Source organism: Toxorhynchites rutilus, chromosome 2, assembly GCF_029784135.1.
Source record: "Toxorhynchites rutilus septentrionalis strain SRP chromosome 2, ASM2978413v1, whole genome shotgun sequence".
NCBI classification, from domain to species: Eukaryota; Metazoa; Arthropoda; class Insecta; order Diptera; family Culicidae; genus Toxorhynchites; species Toxorhynchites rutilus.
In genome coordinates, this window is record NC_073745.1 from 325,945,603 (window position 1) to 325,968,323 (window position 22,721).

General features: G+C 37.6%; 1 protein-coding gene across 1 annotated transcript in view; it reads left to right on the forward strand.

The window, feature by feature from the left end:
• The window catches only part of LOC129769308 (protein melted), a 37,530-nt gene extending 18,868 nt beyond the window's left edge, over window positions 1-18,662 (forward strand). The window contains exons 4-10 of the mRNA XM_055771467.1: window positions 3,918-4,166; window positions 4,228-5,264; window positions 12,112-12,284; window positions 12,345-13,513; window positions 17,270-17,443; window positions 17,505-17,687; window positions 17,755-18,662. Of these exons, the coding sequence (XP_055627442.1) occupies window positions 3,918-4,166; window positions 4,228-5,264; window positions 12,112-12,284; window positions 12,345-13,513; window positions 17,270-17,443; window positions 17,505-17,687; window positions 17,755-17,829 (3,060 nt within the window). The 3' untranslated portion in view covers window positions 17,830-18,662. The remainder of the gene's footprint in view (window positions 1-3,917; window positions 4,167-4,227; window positions 5,265-12,111; window positions 12,285-12,344; window positions 13,514-17,269; window positions 17,444-17,504; window positions 17,688-17,754) is intronic.
• The last annotated feature ends 4,059 nt before the right edge of the window (window positions 18,663-22,721 follow it).

Here is a 22,721-nt window from a genome sequence, read left to right on the forward strand (position 1 = left end):
TGAACTCGTGATCTTGAGCGTGAGAAGTATGGATGTTACCTCCACGCCAGATCGGCTCCACTGATTGAGAACTGAAAATGTCCTTCGAATTAGAAACATATTGTAATTCATGTGAAATTGATGTTAATTTGTAAAGGAGTGAGAGTTTTCCCATCTGGTCCTACAGTTATGAAACACTGGAATTTTAGTTTTTTGAATATTTCGCGCCTGAACACAACAATAAAGTTTAAATGACCAGTTATTTAAATGAAGATAGTTGTTATGTCCTACACTATATACTTCAATTCAACTAACTTCTTACATACCTCTGGAAACTCAAAAAAAATTAGTGGTTCTATAGCTGTGAAATAATTGAATATAAAAACAATTGAAATAGTTGTGTACAATTGAATAAAAATAACGTTGTGAGTAATTTTTGTCAATCGTGTTTGTACTAGTTGATCATTTCCGTTTATCAACCTGGTTTCTTTTCCGTCATTCAACCTTCTGACAATTGATCTCAAACGACTTTTTACATTTTTTGTGCTGTTCTGCTCACACTCCCATAAATTTTTCAAGTGTTCTATAAGAATGAACGGAATGCACATGAGCGCGGGTACCAAAGAGAGAGAAAGTTTGGGAGAAAATTCATTCGAGTTTTGCTGCGCTCTTGCCATTAGAAGGCGGTCGAGTTCATTCACAATTTCAGTTTCTATTAACAATCGCTTCTTTCTTTCTCACTACCGATCAGGGCCTTACAATTTCACTTCAATTGATACATCCTCACTCAATGATGAGCCTATTGACGAATTTCATGCCAACTCGACTGGCCGTTGGCGGCACCATCTCAGATAGTAATGGAACGTTGTGGGTGTAAAGACACGGGTCATTTAAACAACTTTGCATACTTGAAATATTGGAAAAATAATTAGACTTCTTTTTGGAAAAAGCCAATTTTATTTTTTTAATTTTTTACAAATATTTATAACTTAAAAAAAAGTTTGGAAAAAAATTTCGCTGAAAAAAAAAGTTATTTTAAAAATTAAATTCATTTTTCTCAAAAAAGTATTTTTTTTAAATTCCCAAAAATATATTTATGAATAGCAATTTCCAACAAGTCGTCCATATATCGGAAGATGGGCACTTTTACAGGGAAAAGTTTTTCGAACAACAACTTTTTCATATTTTCTGCGAAAAAAATACAACTTATCCTAATTTTGTTTAAAGTCCCGGTAGCGATATAGTGTATTCGACAAAGTTTTAGATCTTGTTAAAATATAAACTTTTGTCGAAAACATAAACTTTCTGTCTTTTATAGTTTTTGAAATATAAGTCAGTCTTGTATGAAGACTACTGAAAAAAATAATGTCTTTTTTTTTTTTTTTTTTTATCTTCGCTTATTTTTCGTCGGCCTATTTCCGCCACTTTAGTGCCAATCACCGACATCAGGGAGGCGACTCCACCTGTTCCTACCTATCAGACTCAACAACTCATGAGCCGGGCCAACTTATTTAACTTCCGCTCCGAAGGAAGACGTAACCAGAGATTTTTCGCCTCAGAAAATCCCAACGACGCCAGCTGGGATTGAACCCAGGCCGATCGGATTGTGAGGCTGTTACGCTAACCATACAACCACTGGCGCCGTCAATAATGTCTTGTTCGTAACATGTTTGTGTGTAAATTCACACGTTTGACATGTTCTTGACATGTTTCTAAAAAGAGAAAAGTTAACAGAGCATGCAAATTGCGTAAATTTATACATAAAAATGTTACGAAAAAACATTAATAGTATTTTTTCAAAGAAAAAAAACAAAAAGTTTTTGCTCGAAAAACATTTTCCATGTAAATGTGTTGGAAATTTTAAGGGCTATTTTAAGCTTCATATCCATTTTTTCATAATTTTAAAAGCATATCTTTTCGAGAAAAATGAATTTTAATCTTCAAAATATTGGGCGATGTGGCGATCTCACCGATGCAGAAAACCTACAAGATGATTCTATTCAACTGAACGACAACCTCTCAGCCCTCAATAACATTGTTTTTTCGCAGAGTATTCGTACATTGCAGGCTTTGGGAAAATGTTTGATTTTCCTTGAAATTGATAGTCGATAATCGAGCATTGACATTTCTCTACCGCCAACGATAAAAATTACAGCAACAGTTTTCGTGTGAAAGAAAAGTCTCAAGGTAATAAGTTCAAATTCCATAAAATATAGGAGGTCACATCTCGCCATGGGTGGAACAAATGTTTTTCCTTAGAGACTTCCATCCTCCTGTGCTTGTTTGTCTCGGAATTTATAAATAATGCATTTATGAATGTCGTATATTTGCTAATCAAAGTGACTTTTTGTTCGCAGTACATCTTCTTCTTGAATGGCGTTAACGTTCCCTGTGGAACTTTTGCCGTCTCAACGTATGCATTAACTAGCGTCATTTATTAATACTTAGATGAGATTTCTTAAACCAAATGACACGCCTTGAATGTATTCCGAGGGGCAAGCTCTTGAATACGCGTGACCACAGTGCAAGTCGAAGGAAATTCCTTTGACGAACAATCCTCCGGCCAGAACGGGAATCGAACCCGAACACCCGGCATGATAATGTGAGACGCTAACCACTCGGTCACGGGTGCACAACATCAGCTTCGTAATAATTTCTGACAAAAAAAGGATGGTTTTGCCGTTTACATATCTATTCGATTGTGAAGGTTTCATCATTAGATGAGGGATGCGACGGTAACCCATGTTTTTGAACCCTTTTGGGAGTTTACATAAACTCTTGCACTCTGTATGGACAATACCTGCATAGCTTTTCGAATCATTGATCCGTGACCTGCAACTGATATTTCTAGTGATATGGATCAAACTTTGGTTGAGTCTGCATCACCGTGAGCCAATGTTCGTTTTTGGATCGGTAAATTTGAACGCAAAAATGTTTTGGATGATATAAGCCACACTTTCTGTGCGCGCGCTTAAATGTCGTGAGACAAATATCGATTTTCTCTTCCTCACAGTTTTTTCACGTGAAAGCGATGAAACCGGGATATGGAACATTAGCTTGGGTTTGACTTTTTCTCTTCTCACTCGTGAAATATTGTGATGCGTTCAAGAACGCCTCGTTGCATTTCGATACGAGCGAGTTTGTGTTGTACGCACGTAAAAAAGCTCACGCATTAGTTCTCGCAAGACTTTCTCATGTATCTGCCTCGAAGTGACATTTGGTGCTTATGGGGGAAGTTGTGCTTCTGGTGATAATATTTTGATCTTTGCAATATAAGGCACGTAGAAAGACTCCTGACGAAGATCTGTTCCACAAGATAGCGTGTATTTCGGCATATTAGCACTGATTCACCGGATGCTGCTCAGCGAACAAAATGAAGAGAACATCTTGTTTATTCGACTCAAGATTTTTTTTCAAAACATTATCCAAATAAAACTTGAAAAGAAAATCTAAGATAATCTTGTATCACTTCACTGGTTTTGTTTATTATATGTCTTTTCGCTAAACATGTTTTTTTTCACTGTCTTTTATTCACTACATTATTTGGGACTTATTTCAAGGTTGTGGCATTCAGATTACTCATCCAATCAACTCTTGTATATTCTAATCGCATTACGCAGCAAATCGAACTTCCTATGTTACCTACAAAATAAACATTTTAGAAACGTACGCGCGACGAGCTCACGAGAAAAAGTGCATGAGCTGTTTCATGTACATTAACTTTTAAGTATGTGAAAGTGTAATTTAAATTGATGAGATTGAAAAAAACAATAGAAGGACTAAAAATGTGACATCTGAACCATTATTGAAATCGTGAACATTTTGCAAATCGATTAAATAACTCAAATTCGTCAACACAAAACAATATATTCCACTGATTGCATTACTTCAACTTACAATATCGAACTAAAACAAACTTTTTCTGAACTCTCGCACAGCTGAAGGAAATTTCCGCCATCATCAGCCATGAGGATTACCTCCAGAATAGCAACGACCAGTCGGTAATCGAGATCTGCATCAATCGGGTCACATCATGCATCAAAAAGACCAACACCATCGAGAAGCACTGCGCCGGCCTAGTCGATCTGCTGGAAACTTGCCTAAAATACAACCTGAAGCCATCCAGCAAGGAAGCCGATTCGCCGCATGCGAAAATTTCCTCCGATATCATTTCCAGTATTTTCTTGGTGAGCTTAAAACACTTTGTTACCCCAACCCTAATGATAAAGATTGACAAATTTCTTATAGAACTACAACAAAAAACACGTGATGGAAGTGACACTGCCCGTGGCCGTCAAATTCCTGAACAAGGGCAATCTCGAGCTTTCCCGCAATCTGGCAAGTTACCTTTCCTCGGCAGCAATAGAATATTCCTATCTGTTGTCACCGTACGTGAAACTCATCCTAGATTCCCTGCTTAATGGGAACTATGGATTGTGTCACGTCCTGTCGCAAATTTACGACGCCGCCCCGGAACCAATCAACACCGAGGCAGAACGATTCGTCGAAATCATTCCAAAATGTGATCTCCAAGAGCAGATTGTGATTCTCCAGCTACTGGGGGCCATAGCCAAAAACAAACCGTCCTCTCTACTGGGTAGCATTCCTCAGCTGTTCGAGCTGGCCCAGAAGCCAGCGATATCTGCTGCCGTTATGTTGGTCATCCTGAAGCTGGTAGATTTCAAACCAATAAAAATGAGCGAATACACGGAATCCGTGAAAAACGTGGCGCAGGTCGTGCCACAATCCGTCGGCTTCGCTGCGCAAATCCTTTCGGCCATTGGGAAATCAAACAAAGATCGGGCCCAAGTTGCGCTGGATTTCGTTCTAGAGTATTTGCCAAAAGCGGATCGGAGCCTGCAAACCATCCTGCTGAACGAAGCTACGAAACTGTGCACAAAATTCCCGGTTCTGTTCACCGATAAAGTAACTTCGGTTGTCCGCCAGCGTCAACTGAACAACAATAACAACAACAATCAAATCAAACTGACGCAGGGTGGCGTTACCATAGTCAATTTGAATTCCTCTGCCACATTACCAGTATCGACAACTGCCTCCTCGATGGCTTCGTCAGCGATCATTCCCAAAACCCCAAACGTAGCGGTCATAAGCAATAGTGTGACGATGCCCAGCACCGGCCACAATCTGGTGTCGACCACAGTTATCAATACTTCGAACGGAACAACTACCACTTCCACCATCCATCCGGCCCTGTTAACGAATTTCGTTAACACGGCCAACGCGACGCCGGCGGCAAATGTTCCGCCAACTCCACCACATACCGGGTAAGAATTATTGGGCTACTCGCTCAATGTATCCTTGCAACAAGATTCCATAATTTCCGTTTGATTTGCTTACTTTTAAACCCAATAAATAGTTTACTTCTCGAAGGTCTGTCATATCGAACTCCTCATGAAGGCATTGGCGGAAGTATGGGGGGTAAAATGAAAATCTAGGACTGAACAAGTAGGAAAACATGAAAGATTTCGAAAGCTTATAACTCAAGCATTTCTTAATAGATCGCAAAGATGTTTGCATAAATTTACAGGAAACAATACCACGCATCTATCACAATGAATAACATTTAATGTTTCTTGAGATAAACAATTGAATAATTGTGAAATGTCAAGCACTGTCCAAACATGATGTGTGTCTCGTTTTGATTGGTTCAATATGTGCTCTTCAAATGGTTCCGACCAAAAGGAGCAACCAGAGTAATAGCGGAATATAATTTGAAGACAAGCAAAAAATTGCATTGTACGCCACTCCCCTTGTGATTCTATCGCCAGTCGAATGAAATTAATTTGGCTGTTCCTTTTCGAAAACATCATTGATTTTCAAACCGCGAAGCAGGCTCATATGTTGCGCTCATACACCAAAAGCCTCCGAAGACCGCAGACTTTTCGCTGGCCGATAGTTTTGTACGATTTTGGTTAGTGCAAAAACCGATCCAACTGAATCGATGCATTGTGCGCGTATGCATACCTATTCTACATACATACCTTGTTTTACAAAGTTGCTTAGAATAACTTGGGCTACAATATTTGATTTCACCTAAAATTTTGGTCACTCTATTTTGATAACATTGAGCGATTCATCATACGGGTAGTGGGGGCAAATTGATCATGGGGGCCAAAGTGGTTACCTGATTGTTCTGCAGTATAACTTTTGAGTATAGATGCCGTATCGATAGTCACCTTTTGCTTGAATATTTTCATGTCTTTTGAGCCACACTGTACTTCAGTAGAAGTTGCCTGTCAAAATATAAATAAAAATAGAAATCGCTCTCTCGGTAGCCATCCGGCCGTAGTTTTGTGCGTATCGTATTTTAGGTATCTCGTGAAATTTAGTTTACTCGACCTGATATCTTTGACAAACCATCAGTTGAGCCGACTGTTCACATATTTCAGGATAGGTGAACATATATTTTGTTTAATCTCAGAGATTAATTCGCATTGAAATTACTTTAACGTTTGGGGGGCAAAACGTTCAGTGGTGGATGACTTACAATGTTCTGTTTACTAAAGTTGATATACCTTATCATATGCTGTTCTTGAAGGGGTCCCTTTTGTGACTTTGACCCTGAAAAAATATACCACACCAACTAAACCAAGCCTCATTATGTGAAACGTTATATATTTATTACTACGTTTTTGTATGCATTAGAAAATTCAAATTGAGACTCTAACCAAGCCTATACCACACATTTACCTACTATATCAAATATGATTTGAACAAATTTGGACGAAAAAACGCATAAATCTATCACATTTAGCTTGATATTTGCGAGTGACCACTTTGCCCCCACTAGGTGATCACTTTACCTCCAAGCAAAATAAATGTTCGATTTTTCACCGTTTTTCTAATGATGAAGATGTACTATTTTGAATTTTTATAGTAAAATCCATTTGCTATCTTGAGCAACAATGAGTTGAACTATAATATTCTTCGAAAAACGGAAATTGAAGCGGTATGTGGACGCTGGTAACAATTTTGTCGAAGACAGCTTTTGTCTAGAGCAGGAATTCTCATAGTGGTCAATATCGAACCCTTGGGGCCAACAACGGTTTCCCAGGGGTCGACATAAACGAAAGCTGATTTTGGGGGTGAACGAGGTCTAGAAATCGAAATCGAACAGAAGTTCTTATTTAAAATTTTCAAGATACTGTATAAGTTGTGTTGCGTGAAACAAATTAATGAAAAATTACTAATATTTTAGACGAATTTCATCCCAATTCGCCTGGCCATTGGCAGTAACATCTTAGATTGCAGTAAAACGTTGTAGGTGTAAAGACAATGATAATTTAAACAACGCAAACGCAAACGAACTTGAAATCTTCAAAAAAGAATTAGACTACTAAAATGATACAAGAAAAGTTATTCCAAGAGTTGGGATATTTTTTCCCTGTAGCAGTGCCCTTCTTTCGATGTATTGGAAACTTTTGACTTGTTGGAAATTGAATTTGAGAATTTTGAAAAAAAAATATTTTCATTTTTAAAATAATGTTTTGTTCAGTGTTATTTTTTTTATTGAAATCTTCGTTTTGTTTTTTTAATGAAAATTCAAACGATTTCGTACATCTCATTATTTTGTTCAACATTTTGTAGGCCTCATTGTTTTCGGGTTAAGATTTTACGAAAAAAAATCAATTTCAAAAAAAATCTCACTCAAGAACTATGAGACCTACAAAATAATGAAAATTAGGAATTTCTTAAAATTTTCATCAAGAATAAAAAAAATTTATCAAAATAGAACTTCATTTTTCTCAAAAACTTTTTTTTTAATTCTCAAAAAAAATTATGAATCGCCCTTGCAATTCCACCCATACATCGGAAGAAAGCCCCTGCTATAGGGAAAGTTTTATCCCAACAACAACTTTTTCATGTTTACTTTGTTGTTTTCACTTTTTCCCCGTAAAAGTGCCCATCTACAGATGTATGGGTGGTTTGAGGGAAATTGTAAGGGCTATTCATAGTGCAGTTCCAAATGAAATAAATGCAGATTTTGAAAACTTGTATTTTTGAATTGAACGAAAGTTTGTATTCCGTTTGGGTTGGAGGAAGTATGAGTTTTCCACAGCATTTGGGAATTTTTTGACTGAAATGTAAAAATTAGTACTCTTTTTTTATTTACAAAAAAAAAACTTTAATTTGCAATATCAAAAATACTTTTTTTTTTTCATTTTTTCATATAATATAGAAGTCATGTGGAAAATTAAAAAAAGGGTACAAGATGGCAAAACTATTTTTGAAGAACTTTGTGTGAATTTTTTATGAATTTTCGAAACATCGAATTTTTGTATGTTAACAATCATTTTTAGCCACAAATTATGAATCCTGATGTGATTTAAAATAAAAAAGCTCTTTATTCATCTCCTTCTAAATGCAGCCATTCTCGAGATATTAAAAAAAACATTTCTAATTTATTGTCTTTTTCAATTTAATCTTTTTTTAAATTTTTATATGTATTTTTTTAAATTTTTCTTAATTTTTTTCATATAAAATAGAAGTCATGTAAAAAATTTAAAAAATGAGTCCAAGATGGTAAAACTATTTTTGACGAACTTAGTGGAACATCGAATTTTTATGAATTTTCGAAACATCGAATTTTTGTATGTTAACAATCATTTTTAGTCAAAAATTATGAATCCTGATATGATTTAAAATAATAAAGCTCTTTATTCATCTCCTTCTAAATGAAGCCATTCTCGAGATATTTGAAAAAAAAAACAGCTCTAATGTATTGTCTTTCTCAATTTTAATTTTTTTTAAATTTATAATGTATTATATGTATTTTTCAATTTTATTTAATTTTTTCGTATAAAATAGAAGTCATGTAGAAAATTTAAAAAATGAGTCCAAGATGGTAAAACGAACTTTGTGGAACATCGAATTTATATGAATTTTTGAAACATCGAATTTTAGTATGTTATGAAGTTAATAGACCCTAAAATTGAAGAAACACCAGCTAAATGAAGAGAAAAAATTGTTAAATCAACTGATGATCCATTATGAGCAATATTATATAAATTTTAAAAAAATTGGAAAAGACAATAAATTAGAAATGTTTTTCTTTCAAATATTTCGATAATGGATATTAATGAAAACTTTTAAAATTTTAAATCACATCAGGGTTCATAATTTCTGGCTAAAAATGATTGTTAACATACAAAAATTCGATGTTTAAAAAATTCATAAAAAATCGATGTTCCACAAAGTTCTTAAAAAATAGTTTTACCATCTTGTACCCAATTTTTTAATTTTCTACATGACTTCTATTTTATATGAATAAACTTTTAAAAAAATTTAAAAATACATATATAAATTTAAAAAAAAATTAATTGAAAAAGACAATAAATTAGCAATGTTTTTTTCAAATATCTCGAGAATGGCTGCATCTAGAAGGAGATTAATAAAGAGCTTTTTTATTTTAAATCACATCAGGATTCATAATTTGTGGCTAAAAATGATTGTTAACATACAAAAATTCGATGTTTCGAAAATTCATAAAAATTCAAGGTTCCACAATATTGTCAAAGATAGTTTTAACATTCTGTACCTATTTTTCAAATTTTCTACTTCTATTTTATATGATAAAAATTAAAAAAAAATAAAACAATGTGTAATTTAGATATTGCAAATTAAAGTTTTTTTTTTGTAAATAAAATCAATACTCTATAACTCTTTGTAAGACACTATTTCGTTAGGACTCACTTTTTGAGATATAAATTATCAAGGTTTCTCCTACTAAAATCGATACCCCCTTTTCAAAAGCTACACTTGAGTCAAAAAATTTCCAAATGCTGTGGAAAACTCATATTTCCTCCAACCCAAACGGAATACAAACTTTCATTCGAATCAAAAATACTTATGTTTTGTCATTCGTTAATTTCATTTGAAATTGTTCCATATATATTTTTTAGAAAAAATACGTTTTCGAGTAAAAAAATCTAGTTTTAAAATATATTTTTTCAGCGTAATTAAAAAAAAGTTTTTTTTTTAATTCAAATGATTTCCTACATTTCATCCTTTGACCAGAAAGATGTAGGTATTATGGTTTTTGAGTTATTTTTTGCGGTTTTTTGCTCAAGTTCGGTGTTGGTTCAAGCTCTACATTAAAACTATCTTTGGACGACTTTTAGAGCTTATCAAGACAAAACCTTTCAATACATAACATGTCAATATCTTAATCCTACTCAAAGTTAATGATGTTTTTTACCCAAAAAGCTCATGATTACAAATTTAGTTCACTCAAATTGTCTGCGAGTAAACAACAACAAACCCAACAGTACATCCCTGGCTCTTACTTTGCTATAAAGCGCTGAGTTCCCAGTTGTGAAACAATAACGCGAGAGAAGTACTTGTGAGAGTCAGTTAGAATTTGTTTTGTTTTTTGCTTTGTTTTTTTTGTCATGTCTGTAAATAGAGAGAGAGGAGAATAAAAAAAAACATTGTTGTTCAGTTTTTGTGCAGTATAAGTAATTGTTAAGACATGTTCCTGAATGTAAAATAAAAAATGTAGTTTGATATTTGTAAGAATAAATGTATTTTGTGCTGTGAAATCTGTGAAGTTTATTCAACCACCAAGTGGAAGCAATCAGGGAACCCCAGAGGAATAGTTGGAATTGCTGTACAATTGCCACCATCAGTGTTGTACCACCCACCACCCGCTGGAATACGGGTTTATAAGGAGGATATTGGTTGGAATACAACACAAATAAAGAAAATAACATAGTTTTTAAAATTTTCCATTATGTAGAGTCAAAAATGTATACATTTTTCCATGTTTGCCACAAAAAGAATGAAAACCAAATGAAAATAGCGTATTTTAGGGGAGGAAATATCAATAACTTTGAGTAGGATTAAGATATTGACAAGTTCTGCATCGCAAAATGTTTGTCTTGATAAGCTCTAAAAGTCTTCTGAAGATTGTGTGCATGTAGAATCTGAAATATAAAGGTTAGAGTGAAAACCACTTTTTTATGGTGACCCTAATGTAACTTAGAACAAAAGCACTGAATCGGTTGTATTGAAAGATATAGGAATACTTTTCTCATAAATGCTTTCAATAACTGGGACTACAACATTGTTGAACAATGTTTATTTCTATCTTTAAAGATAAAAAAGTCAGACGGTTTATTTTACCTCAAATTTCGGTAATCCAAAACAGACAACACAGAGACATAACAACATAAAAAAGAGCGCTTCATTATATACAACAACTTCGTCGAAGACAGTTTTTGTCTTGAGAATAAATGTCGAGCTTTAGCTGGAGATTTGGGGGGTCTCCGTAGCCACATTGGTTGCGCGTTCGCTTAGTAAGCGATCGATCGTGAGTTCAAAACTCAGGGCCCACATTGACCATCTTTGTGTTGTTACAGAATAACTACGTCTACGAAACAATCATCAGCGATGGAGATCGATCAACGGTCGAAAAAAGATCGATTCATCCATACAACTGCTCTGCTCTGCAAGACACATTCGGGCTGCTGTTCTATAATTAACTAAACAATGATCAATCAACTGTCTCCGCTGTCCGGTGGTCTAACTGGATAATGGAAGAACAGAATGAAAAAAACTTTTACGCCTAAATGGATACTGTGTAAATTTGTACCTTATGCAATGGTATTAGAAGGGAATACTCTAACGCCGAAGAATGGCTACTGTGTAATGTGCTAATTATAGTATAGATATGACAAACGTGTGACATGTACACGATTCAAATTCGGCTCTGTTACAGCTAAAATGCTAATGAGCCTAAAATAAACAAAAGGGATAAAAAGAAGATGGAAATTTCCACTTAAATCCGTTGCCTGGATCATTGTGCATTGGATTGAATTTCTGTTCACACATATATTTTGGTAAATAAATTACTTTCATCGAAAATATTGTTATATTTGTAAATCGAGTCTAAAACGAAAAGTAATTAAAAAAGATAAACTTATTTTCTAAACATTTTTTTCAATTTTTAAATATTCTTCATGTGACGTTACAAAAAGTCCAAGCCCCCTCTCCTTTCACCATACTTCACAAATTGTCACGATTTACTTAACCCCCTTCCTCCCCTATATGCGTGGTCTACTTTATTCGTTGCCCCCTTAGTAATAAGTTTTTTTTTTGCGAAAATTGCAGGTACACGCGACGAGCGAAGCTGGGTGATTCCCGAAGTACCGGCCGATTACATTCCGGTGGGGGCGGAAACAAGAGCATGACGAGGCTTAACATCGCAGGGGGTTCGGTTGGAGGCCTACATAAATCTATGACCAGGCTCAGCTCCTCGCAGTTACTTGGGCAATACAATGGCGGTAAATTGTATCGCGATTGTAATGATAAACATGATTATTATTATGGGTTATATTTTTTAGATACGGGTGCGCTGGACGAATCCGGCAAGCCACATCACGGCACCAGTGGGGGAACGGGAGGAACCGGAGTCAGCGGTGGAGTTAGCGGAGCTGGTGGCATCGATGGAAGCAGTGCGGGTGGTGGTTCCAACTCAAACAGCAACATCCTGAATAGCAATTCCAGTGGGAATGTTGGAATCGCTTTCGCCAATAAAAACAATAGCGTGCAGAACTTTTCCTCTCCGATACCGCCTCCCTTGAGTCAACATGTGACGATTACGGGCGAAAATAAGTGGGGCATCCCTCAGACAAAAATCACCTCTGGAGGAGTTACCGTTACAACATCTCCGACACGTGCTCAAAGGCCATACTCGCAGGGTCCCAATACACTGATGGGATCAACGGGAGCACTCGGGAAAAACTCTCTCGGAGGTTTGAATCAGTCAACCGGGTCGATCGGAATGGTGCAGGTGCATCACGCTTCTCCGGCCTCACCGACAATGTTCAACAATCACTCCCAGCAAACATCACCCCAGTTGACAACACTCTCGCTCAATTCAAACGCAGACGCCAGCAATCAGGTCAGCGTTTCCGGTCCCGCTACCGTCACATCACGACGAAACGACAACCGCAGTGTAACGCTTCTGAACGCCAGCAACACTGTGAACCAACGAATGAGTGTTTTCGAGCCATACCCAATGCGTGACACAATACAGCACTTCTGCGAGAAGCATTTGGACAAAATTAAAGCGTTCACGGAGAGTGTTGCCCAACGATTGCCCCCACCTGCAAAGTGCATCATTGAGGAGCGCCGAGCGAAGAAGATGGCTAAGCTGCATTTCGCTTGCCAAGTTCGTGGCCCACACTGTCTGTACTCACGCACGATGTTTACGATGCGGACGCGTAACCCGCGCACCTGGATACATCTGATGTTTTTGGATCTGCAGGCTCGGGCACCCCAGAATGCGCTCAGCAGTTGGGATCCGAGCGTGAGTAGACTGAAGCACTGCTGGGATACGTTGAAGTGCGAGAACAGAACGTTCATCACGCTGGTAACCAGTGCGTTCCCGAACGTGAAGGAACAGGAGACACTGGTCAACGAGCTGCGGAATGCTGGCTTCTTCGATGTTTTCGAGCTAGGGGCGGTCAGCACGCCGGATCAAGCGAGCAGTGAGGATTTGCAGTTTCAGGTGGGTCTGCTTGATTGCTTTATAGTTCTATTCAATGGGTGTTTCAATATGGAAAGCGCTTTTTTGGATCTTTTCGTGGCCAGACTTTTATCAAAACAAACGAGGCAAGCTTTTCCTCATTTTGAAATATACATTTTTTCTAGATGGTAAGTACGAAATCTGTTTCGACAACTCACAAGCAGATCGGACAAACTTGTAATCGATCCGATGGAGGTGTGTTTTGACGTAGGATGAAAATCTAGGCACTGAACAAGTAGGAAAAAATGGTAAAGGGTTGTGCCTAGGACACGACCGCATGTTCGACGTAGAACTACGGAATTATATTATATAATCCGCTTGTTTATTACTTCGGATAGTATTTTAGAATGCATCGAAAAATTTTCAAATAACTTTTTAGTTATTTAGTTATTTTTACTACTTCAGTAGTAAACATTTCACATCGGAATGGCAATATCTTCCATTTATTCCATTCCTGTATGTGTATATGTGGGTGAAATCAGCATTAGAAACAAATGATGTCCGCTCGGTTTATTGTGCTGGCCAACTCGCTCCCAAATGTGTTTTCATTCCACCCCATTCCATTCCATAGTTGGTATCAAACCCTTGCGGAAAGAGCCACTTCTCCATACTCCTACTTCACATGACCTTAAAAGATAATCTATTCCCGCACGACGCTCACTGGCAGCGATGCTGCTCCTAAGACCACCAAACGAGAAGTGAGCATATTATTTCTTTCTTTCTTTCTTAAAACAAAGAAAAACTTTGCAGTTCATTCGCCTCTAGAGCATATTATTTTACGTGTATTCTGTTTTATTATGTTCCACATTTCGATACAGAGGCTTTCTTCTTCTTCTTTTTCATAATCTTCGAGATAGGCTTGTGTAGTGAATGTGATGCAACATGTTTGCGTCCCTTTCGTTCTATCGAGCCGTGTGTGTTTCTATGTGTGTGATATCAGCATTAGGAATGAATTTAGTCCGTTTACTTGGCCTGCTGGACTATTTCTACGCTTCTATCACAATGAGTAACATTTTATTCTTCTTGAGATAAACAATTGAATAATTGTGAAATTTCAAGCATTCTTCAAATGCACTATGTGCCACGTTTTAATTGGTCCAATTTGTGTTTCTCAAATATAATTTGGAATATAATTTGAATACAAGTAAATAATTACTGTAGAGCCCCAATTATCCGCGGAATAATCGGGAAAGCTTACCGCGGCTAACATAATAAAGGATTAAAAATTAGGTACAAACATATGATTCAGCATGAAAACTTTGTTTAATAAATACAACAATAATTAAACTATCCATCTATAAGATCGTGTACACCAGCGGTCAAATAATGTAAAAGCCATGACCAAAACAAAAGACCATAAGCCTACCACTCACTGACAAATTCTGGGAAGGCTTATATATAATATATCTTCTGCTCACTGAAACAATAGCTAGGTATCTAGTTCTCTACGGAGAATTTTTGACGTAGGACTACGTCTTCCATTGCCAAATCAGAAAACAGGTCACGTTTTGATGAAATGAAGTTGACGTTAATAACTATTTTTGCTGCAAACAGATTTTGAAGATTTGCTTATCAATTCTCTAAGATTTGTTCGATATGCTATACATTACAATCCCATAGTCTATAAATGGTTTCAATTGTTGAAAATTGAAAGCATTCTCATTTTCCCATACATTTGCTCTATTCATTTGTGTGCTTACCAAACCGTGCTGTCAATAACGGGCAACTTATGCAGCCGCGAGAATAGAAACAATGAAGGGGAATGACGAGAAGAGTCATTCTCCTTCCTTGTACAGTAAGGTAAGCACGCTGATGTTAGCGTATAAATATTGCATCTCCTCTGTGAACATATTCTCTTCCCGTATGGTGTTTGTAGAGTGAACATCTTTGCTGACGATAAACTAATAATTATATAAAAGGAAAGCGTAGTCCTACGTCCTAAGTGGTTGTGTCTTGGATACAACCACCTATTTTTTTTTCTAGGAAGCACAAACCTATCTGGCAAAACGATCAGGCACTCCATGTATGTACCTGGGGAAGATACATTGCGTATCTGAAAAAAAATGTAAGCAAAGAATCAATTTTCTCTAAAAAATAACCGGAACATGGTGGGGTTCCCATCTAAGAGACCTTATTCAGCTTTACAAAACAATGATATTATCGGTGTTTGAACATGGTAGTTTTGGCTTCCGATCAGCTGCTAAGTTTCATATCCTTTAGCTGGAGAGAACACAACATCGCTGTTTGCGTATAGCCATGGGGTGTTTGCATTCGAAACATACGATGAGTCTGGAAGTTTTGGTAGGAGTACTCCCGCTTATTCTTCGGTTCTCAGAATTGTCTTACATATTTCTTATCCGTTGCTAGGTAATGAGTCTAAACGATTATCATGATTACCTACGAAAGTCTACTCCAACTGACTCCTCAGAAAAGTCGTCCCGCATTTGACAAAAGAAGCGAAAATGTCCCGCGATATCAATATATTTCAATATTATGATTCATCTTTGGTCCTCTAGCTCGGTCAGGGCTTATCGTGTTAAATAAGCCGGAAAAACTATACCAGTATACACGGACAGGAAGAGGCAAGATTGTTTGATGAAGTATCGTAAATGAAGCACTGGGCGGCCTTACGGAAGTTGGCCGAAACCACAGCCATGGCCGATGAAAAATGAATGTCGGCGTGTTCTTTTACCTTTTCGTGGGTGGTCAGCTGTCTCTCCATTTTGGCCTTCGGGCGACGATATTTATCTCCAACCGATCCATCCTCCGGTGGTTTTTTGGCAAAATGGGCTGATCCCAGGTTCGGCATACAGACCACATCACCTTTGCAGCTTCCGGCAAGCACTTCGTACTGTATATCTCCCCGTTCACCATGTGACTCAAAAGAAGACTGACTTGGACATTCCCTTCTCATCTGTCAGAGAAGGACCTTCTTCGAGAACTTAATGTGTATGATATATTCGACGTCATCGCTTACCTGGGGAACGTAAAGTACCCGGTCCCCTGCCATTCGTTGAATTCTAGTATCAAGTACGTCTCGTCTTTCATTATGAGCACGAAGAGTAGTTTTTCACTTCTTTCACCGGAAAGGTCTGACCTTTCCACATAAAAATGTCCATTTTGGCCAGATTCTCCTTCACCGTTTGGCCACTTGCTTCGTTCTCCCGGCTTAAGGAGCGGCAGGGAGAGGATGTTGTAAATACCAGATCGGCTATATCTGGCGGACACAAAGTGACTCAGGATGTATAGGCCTCATAAACGTAAGATTAAAGGAAAATTTGTTCCATTAAATTATCTTTTGTAGTTTTTTTTAATAGCCACCCGAAATCAGTTCATTTTTAATGCATACGTTAGCACTAAAATCGATGAAAAATGGATTGGAATTTTCGAGCTTTCCATTCGGTAGTTTGATGAAAATTATAGAATTTGAATCGTGCTTGCCAGGCTTAAATGGTATGACTGAGCGAGTGATTTTCAGGCGTGAACAAAATCTAAACTATCGAAAAATCACAACTGAGTTCCGATACTTAGACAGAAAAAATACAGATCAGGTTTAATTTCAAGGACACATGTTAAGAGTTTCTCGAATAAATGAGACTCGCTAAACTATGATTTATGTTCACATAACGTATATACATAACGTTTTGTTTTTTTGTGTCCCGCGTTAGACCTCTGACCATCTGGTCGCTTTAAGTAAAGCCCTTCCATTGGATACCCATATTGACTTTTCCTTTTTAGTGGGGCTGCTTCCTATGCAATCACCCGGAAAAAGCAATGGACTTCTTGCACGGAAACAATCAGCCAGTCATCGAAGGGCAACTCAAGGAAAAGAAAGGAAAATGGCGGCTATTTCGTCGATGGCGCACACGTTATTTCACCCTGTCCGGTGCTCACTTGTCCTGCAAAGGATCGGTAAGCTTCGGATATTTTCGCCCTTATATTCTGTTATATTTTGTGGTTCTATTACTCGCAGACTGGCGGTGAGAGTATCGATGTGAATCAGATTCGATCTGTCAAGGTATCAAGGGGAGCACGAAACATCCCAAAGGCGTTCGAAATCTTCACCGGGGATCAAACGTTGATATTGAAGCCAAAGGATGGCAACAAAGCGGAGGAATGGGTCCAATGCCTAAGTATTGTGCTGGCACACTCGCAGGTGAGTAATTTCGATGTCCACCCTTGAAATGATTGTTGAAAGATTGATGGAACGTATGACACGACAGGCACGTGACAGTCCGACCACACGCACCAACAGTCTTCCTGCGCGCAGCATCGGAAACAGTCGGACTGTATTCTAGACATATCAATTCACACACATCAGTAGCGAATAGTTAAGAGAACATGAAAGACTAAACATAATGTAAACTAATGTAATATCCGTGTACTTAATGGTAACCACAGAACAGCATTTCCTTCCATATCGTCTACTTAAAAGTGTAAGAAAGATATAATTCAGCAAACGGACAGTGCGTTATATAAATTATCTAGACAATCTAACTGGTGGTATAACATACAGATAACGAAACATTTTTATAAACATAAGTACCGGAGGCCAAGCACACCGCGCTATGTCAATTGCAAATTGATTTCAAAGCAAGTATTGATGAATGAAGCACATCAAAAACACACCGATTGTATTTCCGGATCCTTCCTAAGAAACATATGTGAAAACGAGTGGCTAATTTTTACACTATTTGTAAGTATCTATTTGTACTCGAGGTCTATTTATTGCCAATTTCTCTACACCTTGATGAAGCAATCGAGCAGAAGATATTCGTTTTACACACTCCCCTCACAATCTATTGACTAGTTCGTAAGCTGACAGAAACAGAGATGATGAGATGAGATGCGATTTTGTTATGTTTTTATTTACTACAATATGCCAACTTAAGAAAAAGAGATATATACATTATCCTAGCATTACTACTACCTTGAAAGACTTTGGAAAATCAATCATGCAGGTCAGATTATTTATTGGAAAATGAAATTAAACAGATTGTATTATTGGTGTTGAAGATGTGCAGAAAATTGTTGTTCCCTAGGATAAATTTTCTAAGTGTTTCTGGTCTGATAAACTTTTACGTCCCTAGTGAAAAATTAAACTGAAATCGAATGCAGCTGTGTGTTCTTTGAACAATAGGAAAACTAGAGAAATGTCCTCAGTTCCAGAAATTACAGTCGTCTTCGATGATAAAATGGTGAAAACAGTGACAAATTTATTTGATGGTTCTCAAGGCTATTTCTAATTATTTTCATTGTATAAACTACTAGATCAAAACTACTTCTTGTGAATTCATCTTAATCAAAATCAATTGTCTGCATAGCCACTATTTCTTAGTATTGTAATCTAAGTAATAGTTCTTTTAGACAGGCTACAATTGAATGTCTTGGAACCGAATTATACCGCTTAATTCAAATCGTGTGCGTCCTGAATGAACGGCTGTAGGTTTTCGGTGTGTCTACTATTTTTGCAGCGAACGGATTTTGGCGATTTACATACCAAACGAATTGGAAATTCCGTAAGATTTGTTTGATATGCTTTACATTACAATCCCATAGTCTGTATATGGTTTAAATTGATGAAAATAGGAAGCATTCCCATTTCCTCATACATTTGTTCTGTCCATTTGTGTGCTTTCCCGAACAGAGCAACTTATAAACGAGCAACGAAGGGAAATCGTAAGATGTAAAGTCTCCGTCAAAGGAAAAGAAGAAGAACGGAGGGGAATATTTGCCTAGAGTATAAACAGTGGATCTCGCTGAGGCAAACTTTCATTCTTCGCGAGAAATTTGACTGAACAACATCGTTGCTGGACGAGATGAACGGCGAGGGATCGAATGCCTGAGTGATAAAGGGTGTGTCACATCAAATTGCATCACGGAAAAAACGCTGTAGAAACTTAATTTTTAGGAATTATATCTTCCGCTTTCGGTTATAATCAGATAGGAGTGTATAGATCACGTTGGCCATGCTTCACTATCAATTTTTCGTAAATTTGAAAAAATGTCGTCGAACGAAAAAGAGCGTCGTGAATTAATCCTGTGTACTCATTTCGAGAATCCGGAGTTGTCACATCGGGACATCGGTAAGATGCTGGGAATCGTCCAATCCACGGTCAGCAGAGTACTAAAACGATACTTCGAGAACCTAACCATCGACCGGAAGGTGAAGAACGGCAAAAATGGATGCTCCGTCAGTGAAAAAGATCACAAGCGCGTAGTTAAGCAGTCCAAGCAGCGGGAGGGCCTGCCTACATACAAGGTTCAGAAGGCTCCTAACCGCGACGAAACGCAAAACATGGTGGGGAAGACAAGAGCCCGGAAGCTGTACACCGAAATGCTGACGAAGCCGCATTGCCTGGTAATGGACGACGAAACCTACGTCAAAGCGGACTTTCGTCAGCGGCCGGGCCTGTTGTTCTTCTCCGCAGAGGACAAATTCAGCGTTCCGGAGGAGATTCGCAAGCAGAAACTATCCAAGTTTGCCAAAAAGTACATGGTGTGGCAAGCGATCTGCTCTTGCGGAAAGCGGAGCGCCCCCTTCGTGATGACCGGCACGGTAAACGGGCAGGTTTACCTTAAGGAGTGCCTACAGAAGCGCTCATTACCACTATTGAAGCAGCACGAGGGCCCGACCATCTTCTGGTCGGATCTCGCTTCGTGCCACTATTCAAAGGACGTGTTGGAGTGGTACGAAGCCAACGGGGTCACCTTCGTGCTAAAGGAAATGAACCCGCCCAACGCGTCGGAGCTTCGCCTAATAGAGAAATATTGGGCGATTATGAAGCAGGCCCTCCGGAAAAACCCAAAAGTTGTCAAATCGGAGGCGGACTTCAAGAGAAAATGGATTTCTGTTCAAAAAAAACTACAACCTGACGTTGTACAGAACCTTATGGACGGGGTAAAGAGGAAGGTGAGAGCATACAGGCTTGGGCTCGAAGTATGAATAAAAAGAAAATGCCAAAAGTTGTTTAATAGTTTTTATTTTACTGTCTAAAATTTTCAAAAGGATCGGTCTACTGGGCGAATTTCTACAGCGTTTTTTCCGTGATGCAATTTGATGTGACACACCCTTTATTATGGATAAGTAAAGTTTCCCAAGGGCCTTTTTGAAGGTTAGAGACGAATGAACTGAAGCAGTTTAAAGTCTCAAGCAAGGAAGGAATGCAAACTTTCTGTATTCAAAGCAATGAATATCGCTTGTTCTAAATTACTCACTCGCTGATGTCTCTGGCATTGCAATCATTGAATCAAACTGACGTCATTGCATTAAGGTTCTGAGCTACACAATTGTGTGGGGAATCATCAAGCCTAGGCTATCGTCAGCTCACCAAGAAAATAAATGTGCTGGAATTTTGTCAGTGATTTGGTTTCGCATGGCGGTAGGAAAACTCCCTCCACAAAGGATGACATCTAAGCTAATCTACACTGGCAATATTAACAGAAAAAGCTTCTGTTGAGAAGAGCACAAAACGGAGATAAGTGTGTGTATATTTAGTTGCTTCAAACCATCGATATATGGATATTTGTATAAAAAGTGCATCTTCGCTACGCTGAAACCCCATTTATATCTGCTCTCGTGTGCATTGGCTCTGTAACGATGCAACAATAGCCTATTTTTTTATGCTATGATTGACGATTATTTGGTGTTGCAAATTATGCAGTCGTAATGATAAATATAAACAAGGAGGAGAGATAGCGGAAGGGAAATATTTAAGCTAGGGTATTGATAATGGATCTCTGCTGAGGCAAATATTCAGCCTTTTCCAAGCAGTTAACATTGTTTGTTTTCCGTTATCATAAATGCTTCGTTGGTGCCTTTCACATTACATCAATGCATTGAACTGACACTATGGTGAAGCAGGTGTTAAGGTTGTGCACCAAAGAATTATTTGGGGAATACTAAGTCATTCAGTTAGTTATAATAAGTTATTAATTTATTTGGGATTTCATTTGCGCTAATCTTGATCATAATGAAGCAGTGCTACTCTTTCCGAGGTTGTTGAGATTAACAAATAGAGTTAATTTCGTTTACTTAGTCAACAAGAAAGTAAATGTCGTTCTGAAATTTTGTATGTCATTTGGTTTCGCTTGCCAGTAGCAAAACTTTCTTCACTAAGGATGACAGCTGCGCTTATCTCGTGCATGTATTGCTCTGCGAGCATTAGAATGAATCATCAAACAATTATCGTCAAATGATTCTACAATAAAAAAAAGCATTTCTGGGCTACCAAACTGGTAGAATAGTTATTTCAAAATTTTCGTAGCTTTATAAAATAATAACCGCAGTTGTAAACAAGCGATTTGAATTAAACCATAGTGTAGTTCTACGTCAATAATGCGGTCGTGTCTTGAACACAACCTCTTATATATTTTTTTATATTTGCATTTTTGATGTTAGTTTCAACAAAATACAATTAATAAAACTCATGATCAGACTCAGCAGGTCCTAAATGTATTGAAAACTTCAACAAATTGACTGTTTTTCAATTACTTTTCTGGAAATTTGCTCTTGCTGCTCTAATTCGGGAATTGTTAACACAAAAATTGCTCCAAAATGAATAGTTTTTTTATTTTTTTGCGCTCAAAAAATCAGGTATGTTGATCAGAACTAGTTACCACATAAAACTAGAAGTGATAATTTATTGTTAAAAAAAATTAAATTTTTGGTTGCAATGTAGTTGCCACTGTCGTAAAAGGGTTAAAGCTCGAATCGCTGAAACTTGCACAATAAAGGCCGTTTTATATTATCCAGCACGTAGCGTAAACGGCACGTACCGACACGGCCAGACAAATCCATGATGTATTCATATTATCAGGCATAGCAACTTCTCTGTACGGACCGGCAGCGCAGACGGAGCGGAGAAATTTGTTTTCGGAGCGGGAGAGTAATTTCGCGTGGACGAAATTGAGCCAGGCGTAGCTACTGATGATTGAACCGATGTCGTACCGAAGAGCGACGAACGCACCCATACCACCAGGGTTGCCAATAATATTATTCAAAAAACTGGAAGATTGCTCTCAAACAAACTGGATCCTGAAGAACCGTTTTATTTTAAGAAGATTGGCTATGATTTATATAAAATTATTTTTTATCCATTCCAATGCTAAAGAAATAAAATTTTCTTCGAAGCTTCGGGTAGTAATTATATAGAGTTCATAAAACTGTAACTGTAATTACTGTGAAACG